This window comes from Bufo bufo, chromosome 6 (assembly GCF_905171765.1).
Source record: "Bufo bufo chromosome 6, aBufBuf1.1, whole genome shotgun sequence".
In the NCBI taxonomy this organism is placed as follows: domain Eukaryota; kingdom Metazoa; phylum Chordata; class Amphibia; order Anura; family Bufonidae; genus Bufo; species Bufo bufo.
Window position 1 is genome coordinate 39,246,052 of NC_053394.1, and position 24,932 is coordinate 39,270,983.

The window sequence follows — 24,932 nt, forward strand, 5'->3', positions numbered from 1 at the left end:
ATGGGAGGGCCCATACTCATGGAGTAGGTTGGTCCTATTGTCGGTTCAGCCTACATTAAAGGGGTTTTCCGAGTGTTTCATATCTGATTGTTGGTGGTCCAACTCCCTGAACTCCGCTGATCAGCTGCTTGAAGAGGCCACTTAGTTCCTGTGAGCGCCGCTGCCTCCTCGCAGCTTAACGGGCACAGCATCGCATCGTCCATTGGATAGTGCGTAGTATTGCAGTTCAGCCCCATTCACTTGAACGGAGCTTAGCCGCGCCCAGGCCAGTTGATACCAGTCGTGACGTCACTGGGCCTGCGGTAAACAGGGAGAGGGCCGTGGTGCTCCTGGAGTGCCGCTGCCTTCTCAAACAGCTGATCGGCGGGGGTCCCGGGTTTCGGACTCCCCCCAGTCAGATCCTTCTGATCTATCCAGAGGATTGATCATCAGTTTAAACAAACTGCAGGACCCCTTTACGTTTTTCAAACCAGCACCTGGATCTGAATACTTTTTCTAATTGCATGTAATGAAAAATGTAGTATGGCCACTGAGTTATAGCGGTTTCTTCATTTCCGCATTTCTCTTTCTACCTGAATAACATTGCTCAGTTCCATCTTTATCTACTGTTAGAAGTTGTGACGGTTACAGAGAGGGACAGAGCAATGGAAAGGACACCCCCCCCCCGATCAAAGCTGCAGCAGAAAGGAAACGCCCTGCGCTGTGATAGGGAGAGAGCTGTGGCAAAAATTTAAGGGATTGATGTAGATGAGGCCCAAGGCCATCCCATGCTGGATTACTACATTGTCTCACCATTAGGGCACATCCACATGGACATATACACTGCGGGTCAGACTCAGCAGATTTGCTTTAAGTAAATCCACAGTGTTTTATAATATCAGGAAAATGGTAAAAACACTGTAAAACAAAAAAAATTAAAAATCCACATCGTAAATGGCCCCAAATAACCGTTGTATGCCTTAATGCAAAATCATTAGCTCACAGAGGTACAGTGAGGGATTTGGGATCCACAGTCTGAATTCTGCCATATGCAAATAACAAATCTTGAAGGGCATCTGTCAGCAGATCTGTCCCTATGACACTGGCTGACCTGTTACATGTGCGCTTTGCAGCTGAAGGCATCTGTGTTGGTCCCATGTTCATATGTGTCCGCATTGCTGAGAAAAATTATGTTTAATATATGCAAATGAGCCTCTAGGAGCAACGGGGGCGTTACCATTACACCTAGAGGCTCTGCTCTCTCTGCAACTGCCGCATTCCCTGCAATTTGATAGGGCCAGGCAGTGAAAACGTCATAACCCCTGGACCTGTCAATAAAAGTGCAGAGGGCGCGGCAGTTGCAGAGAGAGCAGAGCCTCTAGGTGTAATGACAACGCCCCCGTTGCTCCTAGATCCTCATTTGCATATATTAAAACATCACTTTTCTCAGCAATGCGGGCACATATGAACATGTGACCAACACAGATGCCTTCAGCTGCCAAGCGCACATGTAACAGGTCAGCCAGTGTCATAGGGACAAAACTGCTGACAGATGCCCTTTAACTGTCTAATGAAATCTTACATACACGACTCTATATCCTATAAACCACCACTATAACTTGGCCGGGTGGCTCAGCAGTGGGTGTCTTTGCCGTCTCCGATTCCACACTGCACGCATTTGGCTTGTGCACCTTGGTTTTAGTTTTTGTGACCTGGCTAATTAACACAGTCTAAAATATCCCAGAATTAATTGGCTTCCTATGAAATTGGCCTTAGCGTGGGTGAGTGTGTAGGTGTCTGCTGAAGCAAAATGACCATATGAGCTCTGCTAAGACATGTTATGTAAATGATATTCGATGGAGGCATTTAAAGGGAGTCTGTCAGCAGGAAATTCACAGTTCCACCAGGCACAGTGTCTTGTCGGGCTAGCTCCGCTGAATGTAGTGATACCTTTCACTTAGGCTACGTTCACACTAGCGGCACGGACCTCCGGCAGGCTGTTCCGTCGGGTGAACAGCCTGTCGGATCCGTCCTGCCGCTAGTGAACGCGTGCCCCCGGGCCGCTCCGTCCCCATTGACTATAAGGCTGCCGGAATAAATGTCGGACATGTCGTAGTTTTATTCTGGCAGCTTCTCGCCGTGCCTCCGCCGGAACTCCGCCCCCGCCCCCCATTATAGTCAATGGGGACGGAGTGGCAGTCCGGGGGCACACGGTCACTAGCGGCAGGATGGAGCCGACAGGCTGTTCACCCGACGGAACAGCCTGCCGGAGGTCCGTGCCGCTAGTGTGAAAGTAGCCTTAGCGGTCCGCTGCTCCATTCTGGAGAAAAAGCCCTTTTAATCCATATGTAAATGAGCATCTTAAGTGCACTGAGGGCGGGCCCAGCACACTCTAAGCACCCTTGTTCCTCCTGCTTTCTTTGCCAGCTCCTCCCTCTTCCTGATTGACAGGGGCAGGTTCCTGCATAGTCCTCTCTCTTGGCCATGTCAATCAAGCAGAGGAAGCAGGAGGAGCAAGAGTGCACAGTGTCTTGGTCCCGCCCTCAGTGCACCTAACTGCTCATTTGCATATGGAGACGGATTGCTATGTTAAAGGTATCATTATATTCAGCTAGCTAGCCCTACAAGGCATTGTGCCTGGCCTAACTGTGAGGTCTATGGCTGCATTTATAAATATGGATGACTTGTCAGCTGATCAGCTGCTTGAAGGGGCCAGCCCTGCGACCTCTCCTCTGCCTGTGATGTCACATTCATTGGTCACATGACCTTTCTGCACCTCAGTCCCATGCAAGTGAATGAGGTGCAATACCAAGCACAGCCACTATATCATTTACGGCGCTGTGCTTGGTACGGTATGAAGAGGCCCCTTCAGCTGAGTCAGCTCTCCACCAATCTGATATTGATGACGTATACTCAGTATAGGTCATCAATATTTAATAAAAAATAAACACTTTAAAGAAGTTGTCCCACCAATAAATATCATATTCAAAGTATATATCCTAAAAAAAATTAAGCATATTTTCCATTTTCATATTGATAAACTAATCCACTTTCATTGTATGGCGCCATCTGGTGATCAAAGTATAGCAATTTGCACGTCCACTGAATGAGTTCAGTGCTGGTGGACACACATGCTCATTCGCTCCCCCCACAGCCAGGTCCCTGCCTAGTGATCCCCTGTTCACCGCTCAGCAGCCAATAGAAATAGCTTTCTGCCCTGCTTGTCAAGAAGGAGCAGATCCTCTGCGGTAACATGGCGGTATAGCTGGGCAGACTCCTTCTGCAGGGAAAATAAGAAGACTGTATATTGTCTGCTGCCAGAAGGGGAAGGAGACTGATTCTTTCCAGAGCTCGAACCCAGCAGCACAGATGAGCAGCGAAACAGGCGTGTGATACATGGAAGCAAAAAATGAATGATAAAAACTATATTTTTATGGTACAATGTAAATTGCTTTATAGCAATTAGTAACGATGGCTCATGACCCCTTTAACTAGGGCATAGCGTCCAACAGGCAAATCTTTGACCGCACTGCAATAAGATGAAGGGGGTTGGCACGCCTCCGGCGTTCTGCCAGACCTGCAAGGGGAAGATGACTTACCTGCTTCCCGCTCCTTCTCCTCCAGGCCTGCAATGCTCCTCTGGGCTCCATCAATGTCCACATCCGGTTTGACATCTCCGCAGCCAATCACTGATAGCGGCACTTTCTGGCTCCCCTTGCATCATGTGACCATTCGTCATGATGTAAGGCATGCCTGCGGCCCTCCAGCTGTTGCAAATCTTACAACTCCCATCATTCCCTGACAGCCTACACACAGCTATCATCCTACAGAAGGGCATCGTGGGAGTTGTAGTTTTACAACAGCTGGAGGGCCGCAGGTTGAGCGTCCCTGATGTGAGGGGAGCCGGACACCACCACAGCCAATGATTGGCTGCGGCGATGTCAAATCAGATGTTGACATCGATGGAGCCCAGAGGAGCATCGCAGGCCTGGAGGAGAAGGAGCGGGAAGCAGGTAAGTCATCTTCCCTTTGCAGGTCCAAGAAAAGGTTTACCAAAAGACCACCCATTCTTGCACAACCCCTTTAAGATCATTTGCACACTCTACGGCAGGGGTGCACAACCTGCGGCCCGGGGGCCACATGCGGCCCTTGATACCATTTTGTGCGGCCCCCAACCATCTGGTAACAGACATGTATGCCTATGTCTTGTGGCTGCTCACATGTATTTTTCATGTATTTCTCCCATTAGATGGAGTCCTGGAAGTGTAACTAGACATTAATGGTATATAATGTGTGTTTAATATGCCATAAGTACAATATTTCAGTTGTTAATACACCTTTAAATTTTTATTTCGGCCCTCGTCATTGGTTCAGTCTGGCAATGTGGCCCCCAACCAGGAAACGTTGTGCACCCCTGCTCTACGGCCTCTGTAATTGATAGCATATTGCCGATCGTCTCCAGCGACTGCTACATCTCGATACAACATTGATACATACATCTAATTGACAGATGTGCACACGCCATAGAAAACAGCAATAAACCGCTGTGCGCTGTCATCACGTTTCCAGCATATACCACTGCCTATGTGAACTTCAAATGACCCTCCTGGAATGGAGGCCTGCTACGTCGTTCCTATAGGATTCATGCTGGTAATGCCCCCGATCTACATAAAATCTTATACTAGTGCACCTGATCGTTTCCTATGATTATTCTTTAAATATAGATTATTGTTCTGCTTGAATCCTCATCGTAATTTTGCCAGATCTGAAGAGATTACACAAAAAAAAAAACATAAAAAAAAAAAAAAAATCCAGCCTGTTTTTGTCAAAGGAGAATGCAGAGTGACCACTAGGTGGCAGGCTGACCTAGTTAATATTCTGCCGCTATCACGTCTCCGGAGACTGCTTGATTTATACCTTCAGGTTTTAATACTTGATGGGGGAGAAATGCATAGACTATTGGAAAATAATTTTTGATTAAAGGTGATGAAGCTGCAAACAAGGCTGCTGACGTGTTGTGCTCCTTGCAGTCGGGGGCTGTTGGCATTTCCTGCATGCCCTGTAAATATTTCATCAGACGTAGGTTGCAAACCATGAAGCGGTCAGGTGGATTTTAATTACAGAAAATAGCGTTCGGCTGGTATTTTTTTTTTTTTTTTTTTGCATTTGTGCTCCGATGATTCACGGGGTTGATTGTCTTATGCATTATGTAAAGATTTTACAGCTCACTAACTCCCGTTTGCCTCCTGTGTAGTGGATACTCCAAGCAGCATGTTGTCGAGGGTTTAGAGCCCATCACCAGCTACAGGTTCAGGCTGAAAGTCACAGGACATGATGGAGAGTATGCGTACAGCCCGGCGGTCACAGTGTCCACTACACGTAAGTCAGTGTATGGCTTATGTCATCTAACAGCAATTCGGAAGGCCCAATAGGGCAGGGATGGCCAACCCGAGGCTCTCCAGATGTTGCAAAACTACAACTCCCAGCATGCCCAGACTGACTACAGCTATCAGCCTACAGCAGGGCATGGTGGGAGGTTGAACATCCCTGCAATAGGGGATACTAAATCTTTAGTGTCCCTTTAAAGGGTATGAAAACCTTTGGGGGCAATTTTTTTGCGTTGCATTCTGCTCATTTTGGGCTAAAAATCATTTTTACAGTTGGTCCTTAGTATAAAAATTTTCAAAAGTCTTTGTTTTCTACAGGGTTAAAGGGCATCTGTCAGCAGGTTTGTATTTATGACACTGGCTGACCTGTTACATGTGCGCTTGGCAGCTGAAGGCATCTGTGTTGGTCCCATGTTCCTATGTGCCCTCATTGCTGAGAAAATGATGTTTAATATATGCAAATGAGGCTCTAGGAGCAACGGGGGCGTTACCATTACACCTAGAGGCTCTGCTCTCTCTGCAACCGCCGAGCCCTCTGCACTTTAATTGACAGGTCTAGATGTGATGTTTCCACTGCCTGGTCCTGTCAATCAAAGTGCAGAGGGTGCTGCAGTTGCAGAGAGAGCAGAGCCTCTAGGTGTAATGGTAACGCCCCCGTTGCTCCAAGACGGTCATTTGCATATATTAAACATCATTTTCTCAGCAATGAGGGCACATATGGACATGGGAGCAACACAGATGCCTTCAGCTGCCAAGTGCAGATGTAACAGGTCAGCCAGTGTCATAGGTACAAAACTGCTGACAGATGCCCTTTAAGTTTCAGCCTATCTGCAGAGCATTCTGCTTTCAGTTTCAGACTGAACCCTTCAGGTTGCTGCTCTGACGGCTGTATGTGTAGTCCTTAACCTGGAACTCCTGACAGCTCATAAACACTCATTTAAGCTATATTCTTATCAGTTTGATAAGAATGTAGCTGCAATAAGTGTCTATGAGCTGTCAGGAGTTCAGAGGAGATATGCGTGGGATATACATTGAGCTGTCAGAGCCACACCTGACGGGTTCAGTATGAAACTGAATGAAGATGCAGATAAACTGAAACTAAACCCTGTAGAACAAAAACTGTTGAAAAGTTTTAATAAATACCAATTGACAAAAAAAGTTTTTTAGCCCAAAAAGAGTAAAATGCATAAGAAAAAACATTGCCCCTAAGGTTGTTCATGGCCTTTAAAAAAGAGCTGGCTGCTCATATCAAGGTCTGATGCCCACTGATCGTAAAGCCTTGGTATATCCTAGCAATGTGCCATCACTTTATGAGATGGTAATAACCATTTAAAGGGGTTGTCCATGATTTTAATCCTAGACCATAAATATCTGATCTTCGGGGGACTTACACCCTGCATCCCCACTGACCAGCAGTTTCAGATGAACTCATCAAAGCTACACAGCTCCATCAATTGTGCATTGGATGGTGATAGTAACAGCTCCATCTATTGTGCATTGGATGGCGGTGGTAACGGCTCCATCTATTGTGCATTGGATGGCGGTGGTAACGGCTCCATCTATTGTGCATTGGATGGCGGTGGTAACGGCTCCATCCATTGTGCATTGGATGGCGGTGGTAACGGCTCCATCTATTGTGCATTGGATGGCGGTGGTAACGGCTCCATCTATTGTGCATTGGATGGCGGTGGTAACGGCTCCATCTATTGTGCATTGGATGGCGGTGGTAACGGCTCCATCTATTGTGCATTGGATGGCGGTGGTAACGGCTCCATCTATTGTGCATTGGATGGCGGTGGTAACGGCTCCATCTATTGTGCATTGGATGGCGGTGGTAACGGCTCCATCTATTGTGCATTGGATGGCGGTGGTAACGGCTCCATCTATTGTGCATTGGATGGCGGTGGTAACGGCTCCATCTATTGTGCATTGGATGGCGGTGGTAACGGCTCCATCTATTGTGCATTGGATGGCGGTGGTAACGGCTCCATCTATTGTGCATTGGATGGCGGTGGTAACGGCTCCATCTATTGTGCATTGGATGGCGGTGGTAACAGTGCTGCTCACATTCAGTTTCAATGGCAGTGCTACAGCTCCTTTACCAGGTGCTACTCTGAAATAGCTGATGGGCGTGGGACCCCCACCAAGCATCTTGGCCTTTTCAAACAGCTAATCGGCGGGGGTCCCGGGTGTAAACCCCTTTAATCTCACTTTCCCTGGTGACCTAGAGTAGTAGAAGGGTTAATGTTTCCTACCTTGTGTTTAGTGGTTTACTAACCCCTCCGGGCTCTACCCCGTAGTAAGAAGGTTGAGACTGGAATGGACAGACTTTTCCCCCTTTCTCACACAGACTGTTCCACTTGGTCCCTCCTCTCTCTAACAGACTGCCCCTCATGCCACCGTCCCCTCTCACAGACCGCTACCCATGTGCTACCCGCTATGGCAGACACCTCATTTACCTATGTCAGTACTATCTGGGCCATCTCTCTACTTGCTTGACTTGCAAATCACTTTAAGAGTCTGTGAACTTCACATATACCTTTGGCAGTTTGATGTGCGTGTTTAAAGGGCACCTCCGACAGCATGCTCTACAGTGTTTCCCAACCAGTGTGCCTCCAGCAGTTGCAAAACTACAACTCCCAGCATGCCCGGACAGCCTTTGGCTGTGCGGGCATGCTGGGATTTGTAGTTTTGCAACAGCTGGAGGCACACTGGTTGGGAAACACTTCTCTACATCAACCTCCGTAACTCCAGCTGTTGTGAAACTACAACTCCCAGCATGCATAATTGCTTTGCTTTTCTCAGAACTCTCATAGAAATGAATGGAGCATGCTGGGAATTAGGGTTGTCACGATACCAAAATTTTGATTAGATTTCGATACCATAAAAAAGTATTGCGATACTCGATACCCCGCGAAAAAAATAAAACGCCAAATAAGCCGTGTGCATTCCGCATTTTATGGAACGTCCGGCCCATAATCGAACACTCCTATCCTATTTTTGGGGGGGGACAAGGTGACAAAAAAATGGCGAATCGCGCATTTATTATTTTTTTTCTGTCACGGCGTTCACCGCATAGGAGATATTTTTTTATATTTTAATAGTTTGGACTTTACGGACGCGGCGATATGTAATATGTTTATTTATTTATTGTTTATATATTTAATATGTAAAATTGGTAAAGGGGGTTATTTATACTTAATATCTAGGTTTAAATTTTTTTTAAACTTTTTATTTAATAACTATTAGCCCCCTTAGGGGCTAGAACCTGGGATCTTTTCATCCCTTGTCCTATTCACCCTGATAGAGCTCTATAAGTCCTCATGCACACGACCGTATTTTGTTTCCGTGTCCGTTCCGTTTTTTTTTTTGCGGATAGGATGCGGACCCATTCATTTCAATGGGTCCGCAAAAAACGCGGACAGCACACCGTGTGCTGTCCGCATCAGTATGTCCGTTCCGTTGTCCTATTTTTTTTTAGTTTGCGGACAAGGATAGGCATTATTACAATGGATCCGCAAAGAAAATGGATGCCATATGGAACGTCATCCTTTTTCTTTCGCGAATCCGCAATTTGCGGACCGCAAAACACATACGGTCGTGTGCATGAGGCCTTAGGGTGAATAGGATCTCACACTCTTCCTGCTGCCCTGAGCTTTGTGCACACAGCAGCAGGGAGCTTACCATGGCAGCCAGGGCTTCAGTAGCGTTCTTGCTGCCATGGTAACCGATCCTGGGGCTCCGATTAGAACTGCCACTGCACCACCAATGAGGAGGATGGGAGGGGACCCTGTGGCCACTGCCACCAATGATTTAACACTGAGGGGATTGGGGGGGGGGGGTGCACAGCTGGAGTGCTGACCCCTGCACTAGATCTATGCAGCGGCATGCCTCTATGGATAGTAGGGATGTCTGAATTAGAAAAACCCTTTAAAAAAATGTCCAGCGTGTCTGTATGTGGTTGCTAGAGTCGTCAGGTGCCGCAAAGAGCCCGCTGGAGGCCTTGCTCCAGTGAACATCTAGTGCTCGGGTCCCCTGCCAGAACCAAGGGGGTCTCGCTTTATATTGGGGGACCCAGCAGAAGTAAAGGGATTATCCAAACCAAACAACCTCCTTCTAATACACATGTCTAATAGGAGAACTCCAGTTACACATCATTGATAGCCCACGCTATCCGCTGTCTTATTTAGTATGCTGCCATACTCTTCCTGGCTTGGAAGGGGTTAACCGGCTCGCTACCGGTTTTATAGTCTCCCGGGGAGAAATATCTTGTCTCCGAATGTGTTCTGTAGGCATTCTGGATCTCTGCCATCGTTAGATTGCGCTGTGAGCAGTAAATAATAAATGGCAAATAATACTATGCTGTATACATTATTAATCTGTATATACAGCAAAAAGGAGAAGCGTGACCCGAGAGCTGCTGGAAAATGGCTTCTTATGTAATATGGTTGTAGTTTTTATTTTATTTTTTATTTCCTTGAAGGGATTGTCTGAGATTTTGATATTGATGACCTATCCCTAGGACCGGTGGGGGCCAACACTCGGCCCCCCTCACCGATCAGCATAACACAGCGCCGTACATTGTATAGTGGCTGTGCTTGGTACTGCAGCCCAGGCCCATTCACTAGTGTTGAGCGGCTCAAAGTCCATCCGAATTTCAGAAAAAATGTGATTTGCCGCGAAGCCGAATTTCCTCATGCTTCGTGTTAGCGATTAGATTTTCCCTGAAATGGTGTAAAAAACAAAAATAAAAAAACAAAAACAAATCATACTTGCCCTCATCCATTTGCTTGTGACGGGGCGGCGAACGCCATCTTGATTGCAGATCTCTAACGAAATCCCATGCATGGCGATGTATGATGTCACCACGCCGGCCGATGTGATGCACCAGATCTTCAATCAAGATGGCGGCGGCCACCCCGAGCAAACGGATGAGAGGAGTATGATTTTTATTTTATTTTGCACTGTTATTACTGTCAGATGCCACGATCGGCTATGAACGTGGCATCTGAGGGGCACAAAGACGGGGCGGATTTCCACAGGTTGGCACTAAAATCCGTACATAAGTCATTTTAGGTTTGCTGATATTTGCCATGTATTTCACCCTTTGGAATGCAGAAGGCGAAATCTGCCGCGTTTACACGCCAAACTCTGCACCATCCAGGGCAGATTGCGCTGCTGCGGATCTCGGCCGGATGCGGAGCCGTTACACGTGGTTGTGCTCTTAGGCCACATGCACACGTTGCATAGCATATCACGATTTGCTGTGCGGATATGTACGCTGAAATCTGCTGCCTAAGGCCTAGTTCGCACAAACGTTTTTTTTGCGAGTGTACGGGACGTTTTTTTGTGTTCCGTATACGGAACCATTCATTTCAATGGTTCCGCCAAAAAAAAAAAACGGACTGTACTCCGTATGCATTCCGTTTGCGTATTTCCGTTTTTCTGTTCCGTTGAAAGATAGAACATGTCCTATTATTGCCCGCAAATCACGTTCCGTGGCTCCATTCAAGTCAATGGGTCCGCAAAAAAAAAACCGGAACACATACGGAAATGCATCCGTGTGTCTTCCGTATCCGTTCCGTTTTTTCTGAACCATCTATTGAAAATGTTATGCCCAGCGCAATTTTTTCTATGTAATTACTGTATACTGTACATGGCATACGGAAAAACGGAAAGGAAACGGAAACACAACGGAACTCAAAAACGGAACGACGGATCCGTGAAAAACGGACCATACGTTCGTGTGAACTAGGCCTAAAGGCTATGTACACCTTGGGGGGGGGGCAATCGTTTTTTATCATTACATCTTTCTCGTTTTGATCCGCGAGAAGGGGAGATGCATCAGAGGCGACGCGGGTGCCGGGGAGCTGGGTAAGTACAATCTGTGTGAGGGGCCCGGGCATTGGGGGGAGGCATTATAGGGGTTGGATCCAAAGTCCCAGCATCTAATCAGCGTTGTGTTTGTGCAATTTAATATATATATATATATTTTTTATGTATATTTTGCAGCTGCTGCTGGGCCCGTCTCTGTGAGTAGGTTTGTATATACACTCATATATATATATATATATAAGGAATTCCACGACACCTCCATATGGTGAAAGACATTGTGTCCTTTATTCACCCACGCAATGTTTCAGTCCGCTTGCTGGGACTTTTTTCAAGATAGAGATATATATATATATCCGGTATAATTACATTGCATTGCACTGCTTCTCATTTCAGCGCACTCAAAAGACGAAAATTCTCATTTTCCACCCGGCTGTTAAAGCTCTTCCTGGATGAGACTGTATCGTGCAGCAGATACCTGCGCTCAGACACATTTCACTATTACCGTGGTAAAAGTCTCTAAAAATGGGATTTAATCTCGCCGCTGCAGCACTTTAAGCAATCTGCCGCAGCTCCTGAGAAGGTATTGTGCTGGAGATGCTGCGCGCTGGAATCCCATCCCGTCAGCCGTCGAAATCCTCTTTCATTCCATTTTATGTGCTTTTTTTTTCCAACTCCTAAGCTACAAATCTGTTTCAAGGCGAGATACAGGAATGTCTTTTTCAGACCGATGATGTTTCTGAACTGGAGAAAGTATGTTTTACAGGACAATGTCTATTGTGTCAGCAAATCCAGCGGAAGACGTCTAATATTGACTGAGAACGCCATTCGCCGGCTCCGGGAGAAATGCAGCAAGACGTTATCTATCTCTCTCTCTCTTTCTTATTGCTTACGGCGTAAAGTCTGATCACCTCCTGGATTCAAAAGGCTCTTTCAGTATCCGTGAAATGCAAAAAATATGTATATAACATTCAAGGGGTCCTTTAAGTTACAGTATTAGATCTCATGCACGCGACCGTGTGCCGGCCGAGCCTGTATCGCGGCGGCCCGCAAACAGCGGGTCACAACCGGACGTTTTTGCACCGAATCACGGATGTGGACCCATTCACTTGAGGAAAATTCACTCGTAATTGGTTCCAAGCCCCCAAAATGTCAGCTCAAAATAATACAAAAAGAGCATCGGTCAGCAGGATCAGGTCTCTTAAAGCAGGTGGGGTTGATCCTGCAGCGTTGTGGAGAAAATCAGCTTTGACTAAATATACAAGTTAGGGTTTGAAGGAGTTGTCCACTTCTTGGCTATAAATCAGGGCTGGCCAACCTGAGGCTCTCCAGCTGTTGCAAAACTACAACTCCCAGCATGCCTAGACTGCTTACAGCTATCAGCCTACAGCAGGGCATGGTGGGAAATGTAGTTTTACAACAGCTGGAGAGCCGCAGGTTGGCCAGCCCTGCTATAAATGATCTATTATAAATATCAGATAGGCAGGGGGATCCAACACTCGGCTCCCGCACCGATTAGCTATTTTGGTCAGCCACCAGCGCCAGAACCTATACAGTATGGGAGCTGAGCCGCAGTACCTCGGCACGGCCACTGCACAGTGAAGGGAGCCTTCTGCTTCCAGCTCCGTCCACCGTAGTTTTCAGCGCCGATGTCTGCCCAAAACAGCTGATCGGCGGGGTTGCCGAGCGTTGGACCTTCACCAATGTGATATTGATGATCTATCCCAGAAAAACCTTCTTAGTGCACCGAGGGGGAGGGCCTTAGCTCTTGATTGACAAGGCCAGACATCAGCAGTGTCAGGAGTCCCGGCCCTGCATTCCCGCGCCGGCATCATATAGATCAATTGGCGCATGTGCTGTAGATTCCACCGAAGTTCAGATTACTACTTTGCATGCGCCGATTGACCGCGCGATTATATGACTAGGCGCCATAAGCTACAGCAGCCAGTTGACGTGTAATATGATAAAGGCACACATTTTTATCATACTTTTCATCGTCGGGAATCGTGATACTTGTGTTCGACTGTCATTATTTTTTTTTATTTTTTTTTAAAAGGGATGAGAAAAAGCACAAAACAGCATCAAGTTGCAGACTATTGCACACAATGTGAAAGCCGACCAACGGTCATTGATAAACTCCCCATTTTATACATTTTTTTAATCTTTTTAGCAGGACCTTGTTTCTTTAGCTTTTAGGTTGTGATTTCACGGCAATGTATGTTCTTTAGGGAGTTCTAGTTCCATAGCTCTGACGGGCCGCGCCGCCTGATGTCTCAATTAGCATCGTTCCATCTTCCGTCTTGTAGGGGGTAACGTTTTTTTTATACTTTCCCAGGGGCAAATATCTTGTCTCTGAATATCAATGTCTCTCTACGTGTTAGGTAGGCTGAAATATGCGTAAGCAATCTGGATCTGCCCCATTGTGAACATGAGCAGTAAATAATGAAAGACACATAAATAATAGCGTGCTCAGACCCGGGACTGAATAAAGAAATGGCGGCACTTTGAAGTACTTCGTGGTCGTGAGGAATGAATTGGTGCTCACCTTGAAACATTGAATAAACGAAATAATTGCTGGGCTGCGCCAATTATATATATCTCTCGCTTCAGCAAATGGCATTTATCATGTAGAGGCACTTACTAATGTATTGTGATTCTCCATATTGCCTCCGTTGCTGGCTGGATTCGTTTTCCCATCACATTATACACTGCTCGTTTCCATGGTTACGACCACCCTGTAATACAGCAGCAGTGGTCGTGCTTGCATACTATAGGGAAAAAAAGAGCAGGCCTCTCTGACGGCTGGGACCACATGAGTGTGCATAGTCCAGCTCTTTTATCTACAGTGTACAAGCACGGCCACCACTGCTGGATTGCAGGGTGGTCTGTAACCATGGAAACAGGCTGTGTCCAATGTGATGGAAAAATGAATGAAACCAGCAAAGGAGGCAATATGGAGAATCACAATACATTAGTAAGTGCCTTGTATTAACTTCATCTACATGATAATGCTGAAGTGAGAGACAACCCCTTTAAGGCTTATTGCACACGACCGTATGGCTTTTTCAGTGTTTTGCGATCCGTTTTTCACGGATCCGTTGTTCCGTTTTTTGTTTCCGTTGTGTTTCCGTTTCTGTTCCGTTTTTCCGTTCCGTTTTTCCGTATGGCATATACAGTATACAGTAATTACATAGATAAAATTGGGCTGGGCATAACATTTTCAATAGATGGTTCAGCAAAAAACGGAACGGAAACGGAAGACATACGGATGCATTTCCGTATGTGTTCCGTTTTTTTGCGGACCCATTGACTTGAATGGAGCCACGGACTGTGATTTGCGGGCAATAATAGGACATGTTCTATGTTAAAACGGAACGGAAAAACGGAAATGCGGAAACGGAATGCATACGGAGTACATTCAGTTTTTTTTGCGGAACCATTGAAATGAATGGTTCCGTATACGGAACGCAAAAAACGGCCAGTAAACGGGAAAAAAAAACGTCCGTGTGCAATAGGCCTAAGGCTGTATTAGATCACCTGCTCGCTAGCAGAGGAGACTGTTGCTATTACATGCGGCAATCTCCTCCTCAGTATAGGAAAGAGCGATCGTTCTACCATCACTGTTCCCTATACGGAATCATTGTTTGCTGGCAGCAGATCGTGATTAGACACCACGATCTGCCACCTACGAACTATGATTTTTTTTTTTTAACCTGTCAAAAGATTTAGATTGCCCGGTTATCTGCGGCAGTATTACACTGACAGATCATCGCTGATGAGCGTTGCTACGATCGCTCGTTAACGATCATCTAGCAGAAAATCTGCCAATCTAATGCAGGCTTTATTCTTGTGCTGTGACATCATTTTGTGACCTTACAGCACACAAATACAAACAATGATGTCATAATACAAGGTGATGTCACTGTGTGTGTTATCCCTGCACTGTGATGTCACTGTGTGTGTTATCCCTGCACTGTGATGTCACTGTGTGTGTTATCCCTGCGCTGTGATGTCACTGAGTGTGTTATCCCTGCACTGTGTGTGTTATCCCTGCACTGTGATGTCACTGTGTGTTATCCCTGCACTGTGATGTCACTGTGTGTTATCCCTGCACTGTGATGTCACTGTGTGTGTTATCCCTGCACTGTGATGTCACTGTGTGTGTTATCCCTGCACTGTGATGTCACTGTGTGTGTTATCCCTGCACTGTGATGTCACTGTGTGTGTTATCCCTGCACTGTGATGTCACTGAGTGTGTTATCCCTGCACTGTGATGTCACTGAGTGTGTTATCCCTGCACTGTGATGTCACTGTGTGTGTTATCCCTGCACTGTGATGTCACTGTGTGTGTTATCCCTGCACTGTGATGTCACTGTGTGTGTTTTCCCTGCACTGTGATGTCACTGTGTGTGTTATCCCTGCACTGTGTGATGTCACTGTGTGTGTTTTCCCTGCACTGTGATGTCACTGTGTGTGTTTTCCCTGCACTGTGATGTCACTGTGTGTGTTATCCCTGCACTGTGATGTCACTGTGTGTGTTATCCCTGCACTGTGATGTCACTGTGTGTGTTATCCCTGCACTGTGATGTCACTGAGTGTGTTATCCCTGCACTGTGATGTCACTGTGTGTGTTATCCCTGCGCTGTGATGTCACTGAGTGTGTTATCCCTGCACTGTGTGTGTTATCCCTGCACTGTGATGTCACTGTGTGTTATCCCTGCACTGTGATGTCACTGTGTGTTATCCCTGCACTGTGATGTCACTGTGTGTGTTATCCCTGCACTGTGATGTCACTGTGTGTGTTATCCCTGCACTGTGATGTCACTGTGTGTGTTATCCCTGCACTGTGATGTCACTGAGTGTGTTATCCCTGCACTGTGATGTCACTGTGTGTGTTATCCCTGCACTGTGATGTCACTGTGTGTGTTATCCCTGCACTGTGATGTCACTGTGTGTGTTTTCCCTGCACTGTGATGTCACTGTGTGTGTTATCCCTGCACTGTGTGATGTCACTGTGTGTGTTTTCCCTGCACTGTGATGTCACTGTGTGTGTTTTCCCTGCACTGTGATGTCACTGTGTGTGTTATCCCTGCACTGTGATGTCACTGTGTGTGTTATCCCTGCACTGTGATGTCACTGTGTGTGTTATCCCTGCACTGTGATGTCACTGCGTGTGTTATCCCTGCACTGTGATGTCACTGTGTGTGTTATCCCTGCACTGTGATGTCAAGGTGTGTTATCCCTGCGCTGTGATGTCACTGAGTGTGTTATCCCTGCACTGTGTGTGTTATCCCTGCACTGTGATGTCACTGTGTGTTATCCCTGCACTGTGATGTCACTGTGTGTGTTATCCCTGCACTGTGATGTCACTGAGTGTGTTATCCCTGCACTGTGTGTGTTATCCCTGCACTGTGATGTCACTGTGTGTTATCCCTGCACTGTGATGTCACTGTGTGTGTGTTATCCCTGCACTGTGATGTCACTGTGTGTGTGTTATCCCTGCACTGTGATGTCACTGTGTGTGTGTTATCCCTGCACTGTGATGTCACTGTGTGTGTTATCCCTGCACTGTGATGTCACTGTGTGTGTTATCCCTGCACTGTGATGTCACTGTGTGTGTGTTATCCCTGCACTGTGATGTCACTGAGTGTGTTATCCCTGCACTGTGATGTCACTGTGTGTGTTTTCCCTGCACTGTGATGTCACTGTGTGTGTTATCCCTGCACTGTGATGTCACTGTGTGTGTTATCCCTGCACTGTGATGTCACTGTGTGTGTTATCCCTGCACTGTGATGTCACTGTGTGTGTTATCCCTGCACTGTGATGTCACTGTGTGTGTTATCCCTGCACTGTGATGTCACTGTGTGTGTTATCCCTGCAATGTGATGTCACTGAGTGTGTTATCCCTGCACTGTGATGTCACTGAGTGTGTTATCCCTGCACTGTGATGTCACTGTGTGTGTTATCCCTGCACTGTGATGTCACTGTGTGTGTTATCCCTGCACTGTGATGTCACTGTGTGTGTGTTATCCCTGCACTGTGATGTCACTGTGTGTGTTATCCCTGCACTGTGATGTCACTGAGTGTGTTATCCCTGCACTGTGATGTCACTGTGTGTGTTTTCCCTGCACTGTGATGTCACTGTGTGTGTTATCCCTGCACTGTGTGATGTCACTGTGTGTGTTTTCCCTGCACTGTGATGTCACTGTGTGTGTTATCCCTGCACTGTGTGATGTCACTGTGTGTGTTATCCCTGCGCTGTGATGTCACTGTGTGTGTTATCCCTGCGCTGTGATGTCACTGTGTGTGTTATCCCTGCGCTGTGATGTCACTGTGTGTGTTATCCCTGCGCTGTGATGTCATTTGCCTCCTTCTTAAGTGAGTTGGAGAGATAGAATCGTGTGATTATCTTTGCTGCCTCTTTTCCTCATTGGTTTCCCAACTGTCTGCATTCAGTTTTCCTCTGTCTCTCTGGCCACATCCACAGGCTGTAGAATTGCTCCTGATTTTCCGTCCGGATTTGCGTTAGGAAAATTGTCAGTGTATTTTTTCATCAACAAAGTGGATGAGATTCTAGTAAATTTCACTAGTTGAGGATGTCTTCAAACCAATAGTCCCTCCCCTGCTGCATTTATGTCCCATCTATGGTTAAGTTGACTGCTGCAGCCATTCACTGACCTCCCCAAGCGGCACATGTCTGCTGGCCCTGATTTCTGCAAAGCATGCCCACAACATTCTCCCATAGAAGTCAACGAATCATCATTTCTACAGGTTCCTATGGTCCATGGTGCTGCTGAAAATCATATTGCTAAATTCTGTTTAAAGCAGCTCGGGCAATATAGCTGCCCCCATGATCATTTACAAAAAAATTGAATAAACATAATCTACAAGGTAAAAAAAAACTATTAGAAAAAAGGAATTATTAGTGTCACTATCTGCTTTTAATTGGTGAAAAAATATCTTGATGTGGTAACTTTTAAAGGGGTTGTCCTACAAAAAATATTCTACAGTTTATATACCAGCTCCTGTATCTGAGTTTCTTTGTAATTGCATGCAATTAAAAATGTAGTATAGCCACTGAGTTAGGCCTCATGCACACGGACGTTTTTTTGCGGTCCGCAAAACGGATTTCCTTTGTTCCGTAATCCGTGACCGTTTTTTCGTCCGTGGGTCTTCCTTGATTTTTGGAGGATCCACGGACATGAAAAAAAAGTCGTTTTGGTGTCCACGGATCACGGACGCGGATGCCAATCTTGTGTGCATCCGTGTTTTTTCACGGACCCATTGACTTGAATAGGTCCGTGAACCGTTGTCCTTCAAAAAAATAGGACAGGTCATATTCTTTTGACGGACAGGAAACACTGATCACGGCCGCGGATGAACAACGGTGCATTTTCCGAGTATTCAACGGACCCATTGAAAGTCAATGGGTCCGCAGAAAATCACGGAAAACGGAACAACGGCCACGGATGCACACAACGGTCGTGTGCATGAGGCCTAATTCAGTGAAATCTATCGGTATAGCGCCACCTGCTGTTTGTTTTTTGTCTAATTTCTCTATCCACCTCAATGAAACGGAAGCACATGCTCAGGTCTATCCTTCAACTGCCTCCAGCTGCAGCAGAAAGGACACAACCCCTGTGCTGCCAGCTTCAAATAAATCTAGCAGAACAGTTGGAGCGGTGAATGGGGAGATCTCTGGATCCATGTGAGGTACAGGGCTGGTTCTAGCTTTGTTAGAAAGAGATCGGCATGTGCTATATGATGTCAGATTTTTATTTTTTACATCAATCATGGGTTAACCCCTTTAAGGCTACTTTCACACTTGCGTTTTGGCTTTCCGTTTGTGAGATCCGTTCAGGGCTCTCACAAGCGGTCCAAAACGGATCAGTTTTGCCCTAATGCATTCTGAATGGAAAAGGATCCGCTCAGAAGGCATCAGTTTGCCTCCGATCAGTCTCCATTCCGCTTTGGAGGCTGCCTGCAGCGTTTTGGTGTCCGTCTGATGAAACTGAGCCAAACGGATCCGTCCTGACACCCAATGTAAGTCAGTGGGGACGGATCCGTTTTCACTGACACAATCTGGCACAATAGAAAACTGATCCGTCCCCCATTGACTTTCAATGGTGTTCAAGATGGATCTGTCATGGCTATAGCAGACATAATACAACCAGATCCGTTCATGACGGATGCATGCGGTTGTACTATTGTAATGGAAGCATTTTTGCAGATCCATGACGGATCAGCAAAAAAAAGCTAGTGTGAAAGTAGCCTAAGATGTCAAACCTATTTTTGTGCACTATGCAGCTGTCATGACACCTTTTGGTAAGGTCCGTGAAATAATCCATCTTCGTACCCTTCTTATTTAGGAGAGCCCATGACTGGAGAACATCTTCACCGAGCCATAAATCTGAATGATGAAGCCGCAGTCCTAAAAATCCTTCAGACCGGGTTAGTTGTTCTGTGATATTTTATGTTCAGTAATAGTATTTGTTCTCCTGCTTATTGTAAAAAGAAATACATGTAGTGTAAATCTGAAGGGCGCCGAGCGGGACCTCTCCAGAACTGCGCAAGTGCCGAGAGTTGGAAGGCGCATAAGCGTCAGGTCTCTTCCTCAGGGTTTCCAGAAATCACATGGAAAGTTAACAGTCTGTAACATAGTAATAGACTGACGATTTCTATCACTGCGCAGACAGGTCCTTGAGCCACAACTTTTTAGACCACGACTGTCTCATTTGTCAGGCCCCATGCGCGCCACCAGATTTTGGATCATTTAAATGGGCCTGACAAAAAAATGTGCTGAATACAGATGCGTATCCACCATCCCGCAAAAAAAAAAAAAGAAGAAAAAATAGAACATGTCCTATTCTTGTCCATTTTGCGGACAAGAATAGGCATTTTTAAAATAGGGCAGGAAATTGCGGCCGGTATCCGCGATTTGCAGACCACAAAAAGGATACGGTTGTGTGCATAAAGCCTTAGACAATACATTTTAGAAGAATTATAAATTCAGCCGCCTAACCCTATACATTTTTATAGTGAAGAATAAGAAGAAGCAAAGGCAATAAAGCAAAAAAAAGAAACGTGCCAAAAAGGTCCAAATGTGATATCCTAATGCACTAAGATCGCTGTCACACTTCCGTTTTTTGGTCACTGATTTCAATCAGTGATTGTGAGCCAAAACTAAGACTGGAGCCTCCACAGACATAAGGTATAAGGCCTCATGCACACAACCGTTCCGTCTTTTGCGGTCCGCAGATCCGCAAAAAACGGAAGCCGCCCGTGTGCCTTCCGCAATTTGCCGAACGGAACGGGCGGCCCATTGTAGAAATGCCTATTCTTGTCCGCAAAACGGACAAGAATAGTACATGTTATATTTTTTTTCGCGTTTTTTTTTTAAGTGAATGGGTCCGCATCCGAGCCGCAAAAACTGTGGTTCGGATGCGGACCAAAACAACGGTCGTGTGTTTGAGGCCTAAGGGAGAGATCTGCATCTGTTCTGTGTTTAGAACCGCACCTGGTTTTGAATCCGAATCACTGATTGAAATCACTGAGCAAACACTGACTATCTGAAAACGGCCTAAGCCCTCCTCCACACGACTGTCTCTGTTTTGCGGTTCGCAAAATATGGATGCAGTCTGTGGCGAAACCAACCTCGCCACTGGGTTTTGGAGAGGACTGGTTGCTGGCCTCTTGCCCCTGGATTATGGGCCATATACTAAATTTTAAACCCCTGAACCTATTCAAGTGAATTTTGGATAGGTTTGTCCCCAAGTTATACTGTTTAAATTGATGTTAGTTATATGTATGGCCAATGTAAACTCACAAAGTTGTAACAATTTATAATAAGTGTAACTTGTCAGCTTAGGAGGAAATGCTGGGTGTGTTTCTATTGTGCCATTGTCCCATTGTGTGTTTAAAGGGTGATGTCTGTCCTATTGTCTGCACATGTGTATTGGTGACTTCTCTTTGTCTTGAGAGATAATTGGATTACGCCTCGGGTGTCTCGAGGGCAGAGAGGAGGAAACCATGATGCATTGTGGGGATGTGTTGTGTCTGTGTGTCCTAAGTGCTGTTTATCTGTCCTATGTCACAGTCTTCATTCTGGTCCCCTAGGGGCGTGTACACCAGATGGGCTGTACTTACATTATATGTGTTGTAAATTACTGATTGGTTATATTTCAAACCCCTGTGGGCAGTACTATGTTTGTGGTTTATGAATAAAAGAGGCTGTACGTGAAGTACAGTCGGAGCACTGCTTGACCCTCAACACGGAGCCTTGTCTCGTTATTGGGGGGATTCACTGTATGCTGTTAGAAGACCGATTGCCAGAAGTGTAAGCTGATCCCTGTTCGTCTGCTAGCAGCTATTCGTGAGGTTCCAGTTTAGAGTGCTATTTTGTATCCAGTTCGGGAGTTGGTGTTCTGCAAGTAGCTGTGCCTGTCTCTCAGAAAGGGGCTTATCGCCTAAATGGATTTTAACCCCTTGTCTGCTGAAATGGTCCGTTACATTGGTGGCAAGCAGCGGGATCGTTCCCACAGCCCAGAAGGACAGCTACAAAGAAACATCATTCCCTGGAATTACAATTTGAGGGCAACGCATGTCCCAGTACAGCGACCCTGACAGCACCAGAATGGAAACAGCAGTGGAGTACGATGAGGGTGTCATGGATGACCGAGATGCAGTCCGCAAAGGCATCTGGTACCAGGTACTGGGTATTGTGGAGTATATGCAGGACAAGAGACTCCCCACGGAAGACCAGCGGTTGCAGAAGCGAGTAGCCCTGCGGATGCCCTTCCTGGGAGAGCAGCCCCGGGAGGAATGGGTATAGGAATTGGAACTCCTAGCATGGCGGGAGCTGTGGCTAGAAGATGCCTACCAGGCGCTCTGGTGGTATGGGGCACAGTACCTACCCAGGACAGCTGAGCATGACAAGCCAGAGGGAGAGGAGTTTGATGGTCCTGGCTTGTTATGGGAGACTTTTTCAGAGCTGGAGTTTGGGAGCCCTACACATACCCGATTCCATGATCTCTTGGAATGGAGGGAGAGCAGGTATGACTGGGACGACACTCATGAGATTGAGCAGGACCTAGTCCACCTGGTGACCCGGGAGATGGAGCTGGAACAGGGCTACCAGCAGCTGTTCCACGCCAGTGAGAAGGCTCAGCAGGACAGTAAGGTGACAAACCCAGTCTCCATTCCCCAGCGGCAGTGTGAAGTGCAGGGAGAGGAGAGCAGCGTCCTCCCTCCCAGCGGCAGGCTGAGTTACAGGGGGCAGAGGTAGTTGTTCCTGCCCCCCAGCAGCAGAGTGATATGCCGGGAAGGCAGTGTGAAATGCAGGGAGAGGAGAGCAGCGTCCTCCCTCCCCAGCGGCAGGCTGAGTTACAGGGGGCAGAGGTAGTTGTTCCTGCCCCCCAGCAGCAGAGTGATATGCCGAGAAGGCAGTGTGAAATGCAGGGAGAGGAGAGCAGCGTCCTCCCTCCTCAGGGGCAGGCTGAGTTACAGGGGGCAGAGGTAGTTGTTCCTGCCCCCCAGCAGCAGCATGATTTTTTGGGAATTGGGAGCCCAGTCTCCATTCCCCAGCGGCAGGCGGAGTTACAGGGGGCAGAGACAGTCGGTCCTGTCCCCCAACGGCAGAGTGTCCAGCAGGGAATAGAGAGCCCAGTCTCCTTTCCCCAGCAGCAGGACACTGTATTGGGAGCGGAGACGGTCGGTCGCCCTCCCCAGCGGCTGGAAGTATGTATGGGAGAGGAGCTCATTACCCCCTCTCCCCAGCAGCAGCTTAACGCACCAGGGGGAGACAGTAAGCCCCACAACAGTGCAGATGGGACCGTGGTCTCTGCACTTACAGCACAGGGGGTAGAGACAGTCGGTCTCCCCCTCCAACAACCAGACTCTAAGCCAGGGAGCAACACAGAGACCGGGAGTACCAGCTTCCAACCTAACCTTGGTGGACTCACTGGACAGAGACAGGCTACCAAATGCAACAGGTCCAGTATTGGGTTGTGGGTGGGCTGCCAGACTAACTCAGGTACCGACCGGTGTGAGGTCAGGTACCTGGTTAGTCTTCCCTGGGGGGGGGAGATGTGTGGCGAAACCAACCTCGCCACTGGGTTTTGGAGAGGACTGGTTGCTGGCCTCTTGCCCCTGGATTATGGGCCATATACTAACTTTTAAACCCCTGAACCTATTCAAGTGAATTTTGGATAGGTTTGTCCCCAAGTTATACTGTTTAAATTGATGTTAGTTATATGTATGGCCAATGTAAACTCACAAAGTTGTAACAATTTATAATAAGTGTAACTTGTCAGCTTAGGAGGAAATGCTGGGTGTGTTTCTATTGTGCCATTGTCCCATTGTGTGTTTAAAGGGTGATGTCTGTCCTATTGTCTGCACATGTGTATTGGTGACTTCTCTTTGTCTTGAGAGATAATTGGATTACGCCTCGGGTATCTCGAGGGCAGAGAGGAGGAAACCATGATGCATTGTGGGGATGTGTTGTGTCTGTGTGTCCTAAGTGCTGTTTATCTGTCCTATGTCACAGTCTTCATTCTGGTCCCCTAGGGGCGTGTACACCAGATGGGCTGTACTTACATTGTATGTGTTGTAAATTACTGATTGGTTATATTTCAAACCCCTGTGGGCAGTACTATGTTTGTGGTTTATGAATAAAAGAGGCTGTACGTGAAGTACAGTCGGACCACTGCTTGACCCTCAACACGGAGCCTTATCTCGTTATTGGGGGGATTCACTGTATGCTGTTAGAAGACCGATTGCCAGAAGTGTAAGCTGATCCCTGTTCGTCTGCTAGCAGCTATTCGTGAGGTTCCAGTTTGGAGTGCTATTTTGTATCCAGTTCGGGAGTTGGTGTTCTGCAAGTAGCTGTGCCTGTCTCTCAGAAAGGGGCTTATCGCCTAAACGGATTTTAACCCCTTGTCTGCTGAAACGGTCCGTTACACAGTCCATGTGCATCCTGCAATTTTCGCGGGACCCACTGTAAAAATGGCCTATTCTTGTCCGCAAAATGGACAAGAATAGGACAGGTTCTGTTATTTGCATGAATGTGGACAGCACATGGATGTCATGAAATAGTCAGTGTGAAATCTGTAACACCCCGGAGTGGTGGTACCACTTCTGCACCTTGCTTCTATCTTTTATGGTCTAACCTGTGTGTCACCTATATATTTATTTCCAGGTCCCTCAACACTGTGCATTTATAATAATGTTATGTAACTGGTCATGTAATGTGCCTGGTTCACCAGCAGGTGGCAGCAAACACGGCAGAGCTATAGTTAGAGAGAATGGAACTTACCATTCCATTCTAACCCCCCTCTGTAGGGAAGTGGGCTAGTGCTGCTTCCTGAAGGAAGGGTGGGGACCTGTTGGAGTCAGTTGTAGTTTACCCCCTGCAAGGGGAAGGGTGTGCAGGGGCATGTCTCTTCTGGACGTGCCCACGTCAGCCAGAGCACCTTAACCTCTTAAGGACACAGGGCGTACATGTACGCCCTGTGTATTTTCGATCACTGCCGTGCGGCTGGCTGTAATCGGAACCCGGTGCCTGCTCAAATCATTGAGCAGGCACCTAGGCTAAATGCGCGGGGGGGGTCCCGTGACCCCCCCATGTCGGCGATCGCGGCAAACCGCAGGTCAATTCAGACCTGCGGTTTGCTGCGATTTCTGCAGTTTCTGGTCCGCGGGGATCAGAAACTTTATATGCCTAAAAAACGTTTTATT

At 47.0% G+C, this 24,932-nt stretch overlaps 1 protein-coding gene across 1 annotated transcript in view; it reads left to right on the forward strand.

The window, feature by feature from the left end:
• The window catches only part of FANK1 (fibronectin type III and ankyrin repeat domains 1), a 110,990-nt gene that overhangs the window by 41,026 nt on the left and 45,032 nt on the right, over positions 1-24,932 (forward strand). The window contains exons 3-4 of the mRNA XM_040437744.1: positions 5,234-5,358; positions 19,568-19,649. Of these exons, the coding sequence (XP_040293678.1) occupies positions 5,234-5,358; positions 19,568-19,649 (207 nt within the window). The remainder of the gene's footprint in view (positions 1-5,233; positions 5,359-19,567; positions 19,650-24,932) is intronic.